Source organism: Sphaeramia orbicularis, chromosome 11, assembly GCF_902148855.1.
Source record: "Sphaeramia orbicularis chromosome 11, fSphaOr1.1, whole genome shotgun sequence".
In the NCBI taxonomy this organism is placed as follows: domain Eukaryota; kingdom Metazoa; phylum Chordata; class Actinopteri; order Kurtiformes; family Apogonidae; genus Sphaeramia; species Sphaeramia orbicularis.
The window spans coordinates 48,152,220-48,168,299 of NC_043967.1; the positions used below are offsets into that span (position 1 = coordinate 48,152,220).

At 38.2% G+C, this 16,080-nt stretch overlaps 1 protein-coding gene across 1 annotated transcript in view; it reads right to left on the reverse strand.

The window, feature by feature from the left end:
• The window catches only part of LOC115427856 (ubiquitin-conjugating enzyme E2 E2-like), a 111,623-nt gene that overhangs the window by 23,157 nt on the left and 72,386 nt on the right, over positions 1-16,080 (reverse strand). Inside the window, exon 4 of the mRNA XM_030146564.1 lies at positions 3,290-3,422. Coding sequence (XP_030002424.1) covers positions 3,290-3,422 — 133 coding nt within the window. The remainder of the gene's footprint in view (positions 1-3,289; positions 3,423-16,080) is intronic.

A 16,080-nucleotide genomic window follows, 5' to 3' on the forward strand; every position in this document is an offset into this window, starting at 1 on the left:
AAATCCAGGTTAAAGACCCACCTGTTCTCAGCTGCATTTGAATAGAGTTTTTATTCTTTTATGCTTAAAGTTTTTATGTTTGATCTGTTTATCTGTTTTATCTATTTTTCTGATTTTGTTTTGTTTGTTTGTTTTCTCATGCCTATACTTTTTATTGCTTCTGCTGTAATGCTTTTAATGTTTTATGTAAAGCACTTTGAATTGTCTTGTGCATGAAATGTGCTATATAAATAAACCTGCCTTGCCTTGCCTTATTTTGACTTAAAATAAGCGTCTGTGAGTTTAAGTTTGAAGAGGAAAACTTGATGATACCATAATACAGATGTGTGTAAATAATGAGCTTTGTACTTTATTCAGTGAGTGATACAGTCTGTGGATACATTGAGTTGATTCATTGGTGGTTTTGGTCCTGAATGTGTTCTGGTATCGGACTTACCCCAATGGTGAAAGTTTGAAAAATCAATACTACATAGAATCACTTATTATGAGAATCTCCAGTATCAGTGGATTTAAAAATGTTTATTGTCCTCCACCCCTAAGTCCTACATCTCTGGGAATCGCTGATCTAATACAGATTCTGCTCATGCTATTCTGCGTTATCAACTATTCCGACTATCTCCTCTCCATCTTTATCTTATTTTCATCCATATCCTTTGCACTGAATGGGCCGCATCACAGCAGAACAAATATGTCAGCCTTCCTAAATACGGTCCTGTTGACTTTCTCTGTTTACTGTGTTCTCTAAATAGCTGATACACGCTAAACCATCAAATATTTCTAGACTTGAGGCTAAAACACAGAGAAAAATCAGAAGCACGACTAAAACTGTGGGAGGTGGCGACCACTGTCAGTCGGTCTACTGTGTAAATACTGACACACACTTGCATCAGCAGAATAGACACACACATAGCCACAAACCCACAGCCTCACTGGAACGAAGCCAAATGTTGCTGAATGCGAGCAGCAAGCACAACAGGAGGGCACGCAGTAATTAAAAGGCATGGCTGATGTTAGTGTATAGGTTTTTTTGTCAGCTTTCATATAAAACTAGCAACCAGTAATCCAAAACCTGACCACAGACTGTCAAATACACTCTCCTGCTGTTACAGATCTGTTAAATCAGCTTTGTTTTTCCTTCAAAATCCAGTAAAACTAGCCTCGGAAGAAGAGATATTACTGGATAATAGCGGGATTCCACAGATGCAAGTCTTTAGCGTTTATTATTTATGGTTTATTCAATAGTGGGAGATAAAATCTGCGTAGATAAACTGAAAACAGTCAGTGATTCATGTCTCAAATAATCAGACCCTGCAGGATTACTTTATTTTGGGGGCTTAAAATATCTGGATTCATGGTGGCTTTTTGCAGGATTGTAGGATTAAGTGAAAATTGCAAAAATAAATGTGATTTTTTTTTTCAAAGGCATGTTGCCCCGATGAATAAAAATGTGCTTATTTCATCAAAAAGAAAAAAAAAGTGTGAAAGTGTAAATAAAGAAATGGACGAGGAATTTTCACAAAGCAGGAAAATCTGTTTGGAGCTAAAACTCACAGTCAAAACAGCAAACACAAACTGATAAAACATTAAAATGCGCATGGCTAATCGCCCTCTTTTCAGTAAACCGTGTAATTCTTCACAACAAGCAAAAAGGGGCGAGAGTTTGTCAATGTATGATTGATGAAACAAACACAAAGCTACAAATTTTTAAAAAACGTTGTGGTGTTTGTGCAGAATTCATAGGGATCGGCTAAATTTGTGTCAGTTGTTGCAACATCATAACTTCCTGCAAGAACGGAAAATCCTGCTCGACAGACAGATGGCAGTGATCACATAAACTCAGCTGAGGTAGTTAGTAATAATTAAAAACCCATAAATTAAACATTGTAATAATTGGCATATCCCCTTGGCTCCCACAAAATCCAAAAGTGGAACTTGTTACTGATGTTCGCTTAAGTTTCACCGACTTTGCTCAATAGCGGCAGATGAGTTGATTAATTCACTGGTTTACTGAAAAACGTCCAAGCTAAAAGGGAGAAGGCTCTGTTGTGTTCCTATTATCGTACATCATGTAAAACGTATTTCATTTAACATATGTTTTAATTATTTTCTATTCAGTCGTCTTGGATTAAAAAGTACCAATGCAAACATTACGCAGCTCCTTATTGCTCCTTCTCTGAGGAATTAGTGCAATTGAAATGGAAAACATTAATCAAACAGTGATAATGAGCGTATTCGATTAATGGAATAAGATGCATAATCTCTAGCTAACAGACCATGCTATAATACTCTGAAGGACAGAACTAGTGTACTCTTGTCAATGTCACCTACTGCACACTCTTTAATTTATTATTATTATTATTATTATTATTATTAATGTCATTTTTAGTCACTAACACATTTTTTTTTCTTATCTAATAATAATAATGGATTAGATTTCTCTAGTGCTTTTCAAGGCACCCAAAGCACTTTAAATTATTGATCCATTCTTCATTCACACTCCCATTCACACTGGTAAACTATGTTTGTAGCCACAGCTGCCCTGGGGCAGGCTGACAGAAGTGTGGCTGCCAATTCGCACCAAACATTCACACGCATTCATACACCAGTGTGAGTGACACTGGAGGAAAGGTGGGTGAAGTGTCTTGCCCAAGGACACAACGGACTAACTAGGACAGAGGGGGATTCAAACCACCAACCCTTCGGTTATTGGACGCTCAACCTCCTGAGCCATGGCCACCCTTTATTTTATCTTATCTTTTATTTTATCTTATATGAAACTGCTTCACCAGATGCACTGACAGTATTTATGTGAAGTAAACAACATGACAAGACAGTCTGATCAGGAGTTAAAACAAACATTTCAGCTGAATAGAGCTCTCAGTTTCTAGTTCTACTTCAGTGACAAACTGATGACAAATGGCCAGATGGACAAGATGCACAGACGACGGACACACAGCGGGAAGCAGGGCTGTTTAACTGTGGCAAGTTTAGAGAAAAATTATTTTCCAGTTATGCTCTCAAAACAAAATGATGATGGACAACCAGACATGTGCATGTTATGTTTCTGGGGAAGGAAAATAAGAAAAACACCACGGTTTATCCTCAGACCGGCTGCCACTCCGTTATTCTGTCAGTGCAGTAGGTGAAGGAGTCTAAAACAAGTCATTGTTGTCGGACAAAGGGGTGAAAAGCCAACAGACTGCAGGGACAATGGTGGCATTGTTCAAAGCTCTGGGTGAACGGGCGATGTGTGTGCGGTGCGGTAACGCTGCCGCCGGCCACAACTCACCTTGGGTGGCTTGAAGGGGTAGTCTGGTGTGAAGGCAATGTCCAGGAAGAATACCCCTCCCTCGTACACGGAGCCTGGGGGGCCCAGGATGGTCGACCTCCACTCGTAGATGTTGTCGCCTTTAGGACCGGCGCTGCATTCACAAAAAAGAAAAAAAAAAAGAGGAAGAAAGCAGAGAAATTTAATCTACAGCAGCAGGTGGCACAGAAGAAAAAGACGTTCTAATCATGTAACTCAATTCTCTGCAGCAGCGAGGGAGTTCAAATACAGTCTGTGATTATCAGCTGTAAAATCAGCTGCACCAAGTTGCTGTTTTAACTTCTTATCGGTTAGGAGATTAGCCAACATTACTACAGTGTGCGGAACAAAGACTGCTGCTGTAAGCCCGGGCAAATGAGGAGTATGATCAATGTCATGTGGATGACTGATCTGTCTGGGATGTGCATGCAAGCGTGAAACACATGGCCACCAACACACACACAGGAAGGTGTTGAGCAGCAGCAGCACCTCTGTTTCCTCACTGTTCATCAGCACTTCACTGTTGGGCAGCTGGCTCCATTGTGTGCAACCACACACACACACACACACGCACACACACACACACAGCTGTGAGGAGGGAACACTAATCCAATTCCATTTTCTATTGGAATTAGGCCAGATGCCCCTGTTGGTTTCTTGTATTACTTTTACTTTCATCATTTACACAGAGAGAGAAAGCAAGAGAGAGGCAGAGAGAGCATGTGTGAAGAACATAAATGTAAGATGAGAGAATGAGTGGAGTCGTTCATGTGAAACAGCAGCCTGTTGTAAAGCACCGAGCCACTGCAGACCTATTTCTTGTCAGCGTGTGTTTGGACACAGTGAGGAATTATGGGAGCAGGCCTGGGGTAGGATGCCGACATGTTTTTCTGAATGTTTAAAAATAGTCAGTAGAGGGATAGTGTGTCAGGGCTGGGGGGGGGGGGGGGGGGGGGGCAGCCAATAAATCGCTGTGCTCAGTGCGGGGGGGTTTGTGGCCTGATGTGACTCGATGGCCGATGACAAATCTGTGTTTGTGTGTCAGGTACTTTGAGGAGTAGCATCCATTCACTTTAAATATTACTAAATCTTGACCTGCTCCTTCATGTTTAACAGAGACACATCTTTAAACTGACATTTGTGTCCCAAATACTGGGATAAAAGCTCATAGCTATGTTAGCAACAGGAACTAGGACTGGGAGATACCAAAAATTGTGAAAAATGCTTACAGATTATTCCTCTAACTGTTCAACCTCAACAAAAATTCAAAATATAACCTCTTCGCCTCTTGTAATACATTCATTCTGTATGTATATGACATACAGATTTAATAAAGAAAGAGTATTTTTCATTCATGTTTTCTCTTCAGTTTTCATTGCCTGAAAAGTCTTAAATCATCCATAACACTGAAAAAATTTGAGATTTAATTTTTTGATCTTATCGCCTTCTAACTAGAAAACATGGACTTAAAGCAGCTCAATGTGCGATGTAGAGTCCTTGAAGATAGTGAACATAACATGAACAACATGGGTTGTTTAATTATTTATGCTAGCTCTCCCAGGTGATGTGTTTGGATCTTATTATCTCCCACCATTGCATCTTCACTACAATAATAACAATAACAATAATAATAATAAGAAGAAGAAGAACAAAAACAGAAAGATTTATTATGTAGTAGTATTAGCAATATTGCCCAGTAATTACCCAGTAGCATGAAATCAAAAGTTAAGCTGAGACTAATGGAATATAAATTTTATGATTAAAATGAAAAAAAAAAAAAGAAAGAATAAATAAGGGCTCACCTAAGCAATTACAATTCATGTTAAGACTGATGAATCAGTTTTTCAACAGCCAAATAAATTCATGATGGCACTAAAGTCAAAATTAATGTTAATATACTAAAAAATGCAGAGGCTGTTCATACACTGAAATAATTACCAACACGTTTCTGTCTCATCTTATTCTTCACCAACAGTAGTTTTCTATCAGGACTGTAAATAATTGCTCTTGGAGTGACCCAAGGCACCATCTTAGGTCCTCTACTGTTTTCTATTTATGAGGCAGCCTTAGGTTCCATCATGAGCAAAATGGAAAATACATTTAATTCATAAGCAGTACACAGTTGTATCTTTGTTTTTGATCTTGTGGTTTTAGCAGACTAATATGATTCACGTTTGCCTTCAAAACATTAAGCAAAGAATTAGTCCTGAATGTCTTCAGTTCCACTCCCTTTTGTGCAAACACTTTAATACTCTGTATGGTTCACCTGGCCTTCTAATGCCAGTTTGCAAGAGTTTAGGAACACAATGCAAGAATGATTCCACTCCATAAATCTTTTAAGCATCATGTTAGAATATACGATTATGATAAAACTTCACACTGTATAGTTTAACTTCTTCTTTCCTGCTCTTTCTCCATTTTGATTGTCCTGTATTTGTAATTTATTCATTTCATTCCCTTTAAAAATATGATTAAAGATTATTATGGAGAGTCAATTGTGTTTTATTGAATTCTTAGAGCTCTTTTCTTTTCTACAATGAAAAGAATAATGTTCTGGCTGCTGCTGAAAATGATTATTGCGTCTTCATTTATCCTTCTATGGCCTCAGTGAACAAACCGCTGTGTCAAATCTGTTTCACTGGCCTGTTTAAATTTAATGAATATCAGCATAAAAGAACAACTCTTGGTCGGCTCGATCCGCAAACTACCAGTGTCGGCCTTGAAAAACCCACTATTAGTCAAATCCAGCTGTTAGGTAGACATTTCAAATCGTCCTCTAGGCCTCTTAGGGTTGGCCAAACACTGATTTTTCTCCCTGCTGGGTTCCCACAGCAGCATCTGGAAATGTTTAGAGCTCTGCCAGCACCTCCTCCTTTTCCTGGTGCCACAGCCTGGTACCGCCACTCCGACAGAAGAACAGATTTGGGGCCCAGCAGAGAGCATCTATATTTTTACCTTACTTGGCTGAGGAGGCCTGTGTCAGAATGATGAAGGACCCAGACCTCCTCGATTCACCTCAGGGTTTACATTCTCTTATTTATCCACAAGAAGCTGACTGTTTTTATTTTTGGTCAATTGCTTGGGAGTTACCTTAAAATACCAAAACCCATGCCGGAGGAAAAATGAGTGGCTGTCTTCGCGAAGGCTGAATGTTGATGATGGACCCAGCTATTTCCCACGGTGTCAATTTCCTCACTATAAACCATTAATAATGAGGCTGGAGCGCTGCTTGGCTTGAGCGGCACTATAATTAAGATGCGGCTCTTTCTGCATCCTTTAGCTTCATTGCTGCAGTGATTCTCTCTAAATGCCACAACTGACCACTCCATGAGCATCTCCTCGAGTCTGCAGCAAGCCATCACTCCTCAAGGGAAAACATTTACACAACTGGTAGAGAAGAACTAGGCTAGACGAAATAAATAAAGCTAATTAGTTGGGTGAGAGCTCCAAATTACTTTAATATCGGTGTCTGCGCATTTACTAGATGAAAAGTAATAAGCTGCAGTGTGGCTTGTTCTACCTAGACGTTGGCTGATACAATAAAAAGAATTCAGAGCAGAGAAAGCAGAAACTGACTTTATTGGAAATTGAAAAAAATATTAAATTCAGCTTCAACATGACTGTAATAAATAAAATAAATAAATTTGGAACGCACATGAACACAACTGCGAAAGAGGTCACTCCAGGTGCAAAATTCTAATTTTTGTGACCTCTAATTTTCCCGCCAATTGTCAATGATATTCAGTTGGAGTCATGTACCAAAAAAACAAAGCTGTGTATTTTTACTTTGTGCTCCACAATCTGCACAATCAATCAATCAAAGCACAATATCAGTCAGTGTCATTACACAATCGCAAAAGGCTGCAAAGGTCCATATTTAGGGAAATTTAGGGTGCTATAATTGCAGAAATGGTAAAAAACCAAACAGATCCTCCATTGTCTGGTGACATTTTGGATTTATTGGTGCTTAGGAGAGAGAAATACTGTGTGAAACATGCAAAAGGAAAGTCACAACAGATTAAGTTTGTTTGCTTGACTTGACATTTCTAAATGAGTATCTTTGTGTTTTCGTCCACAAATTGTAACTGCAATATTCCTTGACTTTTTCCACCACATGCAGCCAGAGCCCATATCAATCAGATTCTGATAATGAAAGACTGACTCTCAGGAAATGCACTCGCTCTGTGATTGCAACTGTTTTTCCCATGTATGTGAAAAACACTTTTCAGGCCAGAGGAAATTACAGTTACTCTTGTTTGGCTTCAGTGCCTTATTTTCCTCACAGCACAGCTCTGAAGGTCTGTGTTTAACTAAAAGATCTGCCGTTTTCTGTATTATATTTCATGTCTAAATGCGCGGGAAGCAACGTAACAACCCACTGTAGCATATACATCCTTCCCATGTGGTGTTTTCAGTCTGTTTTCAGCTCTACATGAATGTACAGATCATGGCATTAACGTGTTTGATCTGATCGCAGTGGACGGCTTTAATGTCAGGTGTGAACGGACTCAGGACACTTTGAGGATGCACTGAGATCAGATCACATCTACAGGTGGTCTGGGATGCCACTGTCCACAATCTTTTAGTAGTGTGAACATGATTGTGTCACGGATGGACTGAAGGACCGCTTATTACACTGACTATGCTGGTGAAAGACAACTGATTTTTTGGTTTTTTTTTTTTTTCTTAACAGCTTTGTTTAATGATTTTTATGCACTGAACATACAAAACAGAAACAAAGAAAAAAGACGAATGGATATAAAATATGCCACACCAGATGTAAAAAAAAAAAAAAAGTACAAACATAAATATAGAGATAGAAGGTTGTAAGCATTGGCATAAAAATAACAGCCTTGGAGTTCACATTGTAAAGTTTGTAGAAACAAAGGGGAAGAGTCTCACCAGGGTTCTACAGTGTGGCAGGGTGGGATATGGATGAATTTAAATAGAAGCTCTGGCACAACTTCACCTACTTAGAAAACACATGAAGGAAGAGAAAAACAAGGTACAGGTTGAACTCCTGCTGCACTTGTTGTACAGAAGAACTTTATTTCATTCTAAATATAGTTCTTGACCTGAGGGTGGGATATGACACAATATATCACCATGTATAAATACTAGCACTATGGGTCTTCACTAAACTACATGTTTTAAAAATGGTCACCAGATTGGATTAAATTTATCAAATGAGCCTCGCAGTGAACACTTAATTTTTTCTAGCCTCGTATTATACAACACAGCAACTAAACCTCAATAAACGTAAATTCAATGCATATTTTTAACTTTGGCAATGAAAAATATTTATGGAAACGTTGATAAAAAACTCCTGAATTTTGCAAAAATTGTTTTCACCTGAGGTTTTTTTCCCCCTTGTATCGCATAACAGTAAGTGAACATAGAGGAACTGGAAACACCACTTTTGGATAAATTCTAATGCAAACAGACATAAAACTCATGTAACTGATCAGCTGACAGCTGTGTTGTTGAAGATATTCTGTTAAAGTGTGAAATGTGTCTGGTACAATAAATGACTGATGAGATTCATCCATGAAAAATTATATTTTAGATGGAAAACAAGAATGCTCTGCTTCTTCTATTCTGATAATTCGAGCCATGTGTATCATAGCCTATATCGCCACCTACTGGTAGCACAATGCAGCCTTGATTATTCGTTAAAAACCAAGAGCCATGAGTCTGTCATATCTGCAGAACTGGAATAACAACACGCTACTTTTTCGCTGTGAAGAAAGAGAACATCTACAGTTGCACAATTAATTTTTTAAGAGCTTGGAGATTCAATCATCAGTAAAACATCTGTCATGAGGAAAACCACTAGAACAAATAGAATAATTAAAGTTGTCATAAAGGTTGTTGCACCATCAACTCACGTAGTCAGTAATCGGCATGAAAACAGTCCACCTTAGAAACTAGTGAATTAAATCTGCAAATAAACAATGCAAAGCCAACCTGATCCACTTGAAATTAAAGTTCATGCCACGTTCTCAGATAAGTGATAAGATACTTCAGGTAGCTGTCAGCTGCTCCTGTTCATTCAAACAATAAAATAGACTTCAATAAAAACATAAAAAAAGCACAGTAAGTACACAGTAAAACTTAATAACAAGAAATATGTCATTACTTAAGTGTACTTTACAGAGGAGCTTGTTGATTTTCATATAGATCTGTGAAATGAGATCTAAAGAGAAGAAAACCAGGCCTCAATAGGACCTCAGATCCAGTTTGTCACGTGATCTTTTATACTAACAATCATGACTGCATGTTTGTCAGACAATACTATTGGATTCATTGGATTTCACTAGTCAAACACACTCCTCTACAAGCAGATATCTGCTGAAACTGCAGCCTGTCGGAATATTATCTGTACCATATGACTGTCATAAATCTCAATAAACATGGCACAAAACAGTTGGACCAAATTAACTGCAAAACTCTCGACTAAAAGAACAGGAAAAGCAGCAGAATCTCTGGACAGTAATCCTTAGTTCGATTCTTTTGTCACACTCAGCGAGTTTATTGATATTTGCGGAGTGAAGGAATCCTCAGAATTTAATTTCTTCTTTGCTACACACCCTTATTCCATGAAATGCTGGTCTATTTGAAGATGCAAACACAGCACTGGAATTTGGTGGAAATTAATCAATCACTCAGGTTTCTTTTAGGCATTAAAAATCTTACTCAAGACTAGGATATCATCACAGATCAGTTGTGATGAGCAACATACAAATAACAAGTGGTGCCAGGCAAACAAACCCTGCCCCTCGCACATATTGTAGCTTATTTTGGCATCGATCCATCTGATGTCATCATGTCTATGCATGTGCTCATGACAGCATATCAGTTTCCTCTATATATGTGCCAAGTTTGAAGTAAACAGAAACAAAATTGATGTTTTTATAGACATTTGCACTTTTGCCCATTCTAAGTAAATGGGAGAAAGAAAAAGGTTTTTTAAAAAATCATTAAAAATTTGAACTTTGACCTACTTTTACCAAAATGTAACCACATTTATTCTGGGTCACTGGCAATCAAAAAACCCAATTTGGTATGAATTCAAGCAATGGTTTTGCTGCTAGAGTGTTAACAACCAAAGAAACAAACAAACTAAACCAAAACCAATACCCCTTGCCTCCCCTTCGGGGGACAGGGTAATAAATGTTTTAATATTCTGACTGCAGAGCAGTTCGAACACTGTAAAGGATTTGTATCATTTAACATCAGCAGGATCTTTACACAAACTGCTTAAAGTTGCACATATTTATCCAAAAGCTTTTCCAGGAACTCAAGGAAGGGTTTCATATATATAGTCTGTATTACTACATCTGAAATGCAATATATCTTGTACTCTCACTATTGACTGCTCTGCCATCCAACACCTTTGTAACACTCAGCCTCAGCATCTTAGACTCTATTTCACCTGTTCCTCCTTTACAACAGTTGTGTAGCATTTCCTGAAAGCTATTTTTGCTCAGGTGAAACGTGCGCGCACGCACACACACACACACACACACACACACACACACACACACACACACACACACACACACACACACACACACACACGCTGCCTGAAACATAAAATAGAGGAACTTTGACTGGTGGCTACAGAGGTGTGAGGCTGCTGTTTCCTTGCCCAGGGCTGCAGGGTAGAACTCAGCTCAGAGAAAAACTGCGAGTGGCTCTGCAGTCGTGCTCCAGCGCAGAAATGCTGAATGTGACTAATGTTTGAACTGAGTGGGTGTTTGTCAGTTGTGGCTGAGATAGTAGCCATAATCTCCTGTGACAGCTTGTTAGGAAATCACAGTGAAACAAGCAGAAAACCAAGTCACCTGGGGTTGGAGATGCATTGTGAAACCTTTATTTATCAAGCGGGGTTTTAGTGAGCTTGATTCTCTTTCATGGAGAGTCCCAGCTGCACATTCAGACACATTTAGACCAGCAGCAGTGCAGTACAAGCACAGCCTTGTACTGCTGCTGCAGCAGCTGGGGGCTCAATGTCCCACTCAAGGGCACCTCCACAGTGGATGTTTAGGAAGCAGGGAGCGTTCTCTTCACTCACACATAGTTTGCAGCCGGTCTGGGGGATCCAGGAAATGTTTGAGCTTTTGAATATTAACCTTCTGCTCCTTTTAGAACAAGGACTTTAAGCACATGTACGGGAGCATCGTCATAAAAAACATGATGTACTTTTATTTTTCTACGGAGACACTGTGGTGCACAAGACTAATTAGCTAGAAATTAATATCCACCAGCCAAGCATTGTTTTTACCGGTCAAAATATGTACGTATAAAGGGTATTAATTTAGTCTTAAATTATTAAAACTGCTGCAGTCAAATAACTTGGTAGAGGAAAAAGGATACTCAGTGAAGAAAGACCAATTAATCAGTACTGATACGGCTTTTTAAGACTCTGCTTCCAGTATTGTATTTAATGAAACAGCAGTACATGACAGATATGTGATGTTCTCAAAACTCACATCTACAACATAGTGCTGTGTCTCCATGTGTACAACTGCACTGGTGCATAAGTCAACAGCTAAATGCACCCTAAAAAAAACAAGATTTCTAATTATAGCTGTAGAAGATGGGTTTTCACTTAAGGAAAGACACAAATGCACCTAAGTGTCTATTGTTATTTCCCCCCAACATGTTAAGACTGACTGACAGCTGGATAAAAAGAGTCAAACCTAAAAGGAAAACGATAAAATTGACAGGGGCTGAGTGAAAGCAACCCTGTCAGCTCTGAGTCAGGACAGACACACTCCAGCTCTGTGAATGTACAATAATAAACACTGTCGACCGTGTTGAGACAAGCAGAGCGGCATTCCACCGCTGCACACAATCACATTAAGTGATATTTACAGTGGGGGGGTGGAGGGGGGGGGTTGCACAAACATTACAGTTTGCAGTTTAAACAGAACGCACAAACACAGGATATGAAGGACAAAATGACGAGGCTGTGTGTTCGTCGTTCCTCTTCATCATCTTCACTCTGATGAACCAGGTCTGAAAACAGGCTTGTGCTTCGTCCTCATCTTCCTCTCTGATACTCAACACTGCAATATATCGATCCAGCATCTACGTCACAATGTGTGTCTAACTGAGGTGTAATTGTAACAGTTTTATATTTCACAGAATCAATTTTTGGTGTTTGTTTCGTGTTATTTCTGCGTTTATTTTGGGGAGCGTGTATTTTGGTGATCTGTATTTACACTAAACCACCTCTGACATCTTCAGAATCATCATTTCCTGTAGATTTGCATCTTCCTCACTCAGTTTCCAGACCGTGTGAGGACAGGTTAGGCTCACGAGTGTTTCCATTTGTAGCATTAGCGGTGAAATGAGGTAAAAATACTAAAAGCAGGTGCATATTTTACTGGGAACGTTCAGATGTGGTGTCTGTTGTTGACACATATATTTGCATTTATTTATGTGCTTATTTTTATAGAGTACAGCGCATTATGTAATATGCTAAATTGCCAATCTTAAATTAAACTCAAGTGGCAACGTGGCAGTTTTTCACTCAGTCTGCTGTGCCATTCCTTCAATTTTTCTGTTCCTGAGAAGCTGCAGTACTGATTTTCGTGTGTTTTATACAGAATAAATCTCCCCTTGGCGAGGCAGATGTCATCCTCATCTCCTTCCACAAACACAGGAGTGGGAACTTGGCGTTCACCCGCTACATGTGCATCTACTGAGGACAAGCATCTCCATTGCTGAGGCTGATTTAAGACACATCACAATGCACTGACAACAATATGACACAACAAAGACACATAAAGCAACTACCAAAGAAATACGATACAACTTAGCCCTATTGTGATATGATGTGACTCAACATGACTTGAATCAATACAATGTGACTCAATGTGATCCAGACACAATTCTCTTGTTCTTCTGCACAAAACAGTAAATAATAATCAACCGACAACAAAACTGCCAATTACTTCCCATATCTGTTTTTCTACTTCAGCTGTCCAGTGTCTCATTCATGCTGGTTCTTTTTGACTGCTATAAAACACTTTGCCTCTTCACAAACACAAAAACAATCAAACCAAGCCTGGACCTCACCTTAAAGGAGTGATATTTAGCTTTTTTTTTTTTTAAAAATGGAATTATGCATTTTAAAACATTTCCCTGTGGTCTATTTAAACTGCAAATGTTCTGCTTGGGTCGGAATTCTTCATTAACTCAACTCCACAGGTCCATCTTCAACCCTATTTCGAAATAATGACACCAGAAAGGTCGTTTTGAGCGCTGGCCCTTTAAATGCACATAAGCCACTTCATGCCCCGCCCCCTACAGGTTGTTGACTGTGCTGCTCTGTCCCATTCAGCCACTTGTGTTCATTAATACATCCAACAACTGAACATTTTAGGTAATCAGCTCCAAGTTTGGACATATTTTCAGTATGGACTACAACCACTGCTGCTGACAAACAATTATGTCGAACTGGAGAAATGTTCGTCCGAAGTCTTGACCTTATATGTATAAAAGACGCGACGTAACTAGTAATAAACGTAACAAATTAAGAAGGAATTAAAACGGGTTGTAGAAATCCACTCAATTTTTGCCAGAATGAATATAAAGATAGCTTTGCAGCACCTAGAGGGTTCAAATTCAAACTTTTTGAACTATTAGGGTCCAAATACACAAATAAATGAACCAAAGACTAATAAAAGTGGGTTTAGCAAAATATGACCCCTTTAAACCAACTCTAGAAATGTCTCCAGTTACATGTTTATACCACCTACACCTGGGTAGCAGCCTAAAACTAAAGTAAACAAAAGTAGACTGTTCATACATGAATGAGATCTGACTAGAACTATTCATTGACAGCAGCAGAGATGAGACACACGGTTGAGAAACACAGGTCACAACTGATTACAAACCAAGAGGCTTTAATAATAATTAGCAATACATTAGTTTAATATGTTATCTGGTCACCATAAATCGACCATAGGTGTGAATGTGAAAGTGATTGGGTGTTCATCTCTGTATGTCAGCTCTATGATGGAGTGAATGAATTAATTGATGAATTAGACTTTACCAATACACAGATGGCATAAACAATCCATTTTAAAGTTTTATCTTGATACATTGATGCCAAGTGCAGAATCTCACAATATCACAGAAGGTTTCATGGTAAATAAAGCAAACTACCTCACAATCTGCTGCCTGATATGAAATGAAAACTCATATTTATCAGTTTCTAATCTTTCAGAGAAGTCTGTCAGTGAAAACAGAACTTACTCTGTTTTAAGGCTTCTTGAATCCACAGTTTGCTGCTAATGTTGTGTATCTCTGCGACCACAGTGAGCCACTAATCCCAAACATTCTTGATCAGTTCATGAAAAAAACAAAACAGGCTCTGCCTTTGCTGGCTGGAAATTACATGACAAATGCTTTTATAACATTTAAAATAGAGTCACGGAAAAAAATGATTAGACTATCAAAAGTCATCAAAAAGAATGGTTATGCAATCAAGTACTAACTCTTGTGTGTATCATGTGACTAAAACAGACAGAAAAGAAAACATGGAATGCCTAAAAGCACTGTTTTTGCAATACAATGCCATGCAAAATAAACTGGGCATAGTGCAATATAAAGTATGTTTATATGTGTGCATGTACGTGTGTATATGTATGTATATGCACGTATGTAGGTGTGTATGTATATACAGTATATGAGCTCGTTGTAGACTGACTACCTCCTTGCGGGGTATTTATTTATTTACTTCATTTTATTGCCTCCTGGGTCAGTTTTTATACACTTTTTTATGCACTTACATATATATATATATATATATATATATATATATATATATATATATATATATATATATATATATATATATATGTATATATATATATATATATATGTATATATATGTAGATGTACGTGGACTTTTTTACAGAATTATGTGTTTTTTCTAGTATCTTTTATCTGACTCTGTACGACTGCACAAGAGTTCCTATGTGTATATGTATGCACAAATGGCACATAAAATTCTGAATCTTGAATCTTGAGGTACTGATGTAAGAACTGAAGTGATTTTGGTTATTATTAAGAAAACCATGGAAAATGTATATATATCAGCTCTGAAATTAAACTCTTATGAGCTATTTTTGTTGTTATCATTATATTTGTCCACACAAATGTACCTTTAGTTGTACCAGGCATTAAAATGAACAAGAAATTGAAGAAAACAAGGGTGGTCTAATAATTTTTTACTGTAAGTACACATATGAGAGTATATATGATATCTCTTCAGGCATTTAACTAGTCAGATAGAAGATATACTTGTAATATCATTGACCTTGCACAAAAATATATAAGAAATGTCTGTTATTTCTTGTATTCCCTTGAAGCAGTCCTCTCTCTAATGATCAGGTTGTGTGTGACCTCTGCGCTTAAAGTGGCATCATTTATCATTTTCCCCTGTGGGCGTATCAATAACTACGTTCCCTAATCAATTCAACTAATGAGGCTGAGTGGCAGAGAGCAGCCCTGGACGTCCAACTCCATCAAGTCACAAGAGGCTCAGGAGAACGAGCATCCATCCATGAACCAATTATTACTTCATCTTTCTGTAAATTCCATTGCTTTAACTTTGACTTTATCCATTTTTATTTGCTGTACAGTACAGCACACTTTCCAGAGCCTCTCAGCCTCCACAGCCTTGAATCCAGTTGACCACCTGTTGCTTTTTTTTGTTGAAAAATTAATACAATTCCTAGTAAATCATGACTGAA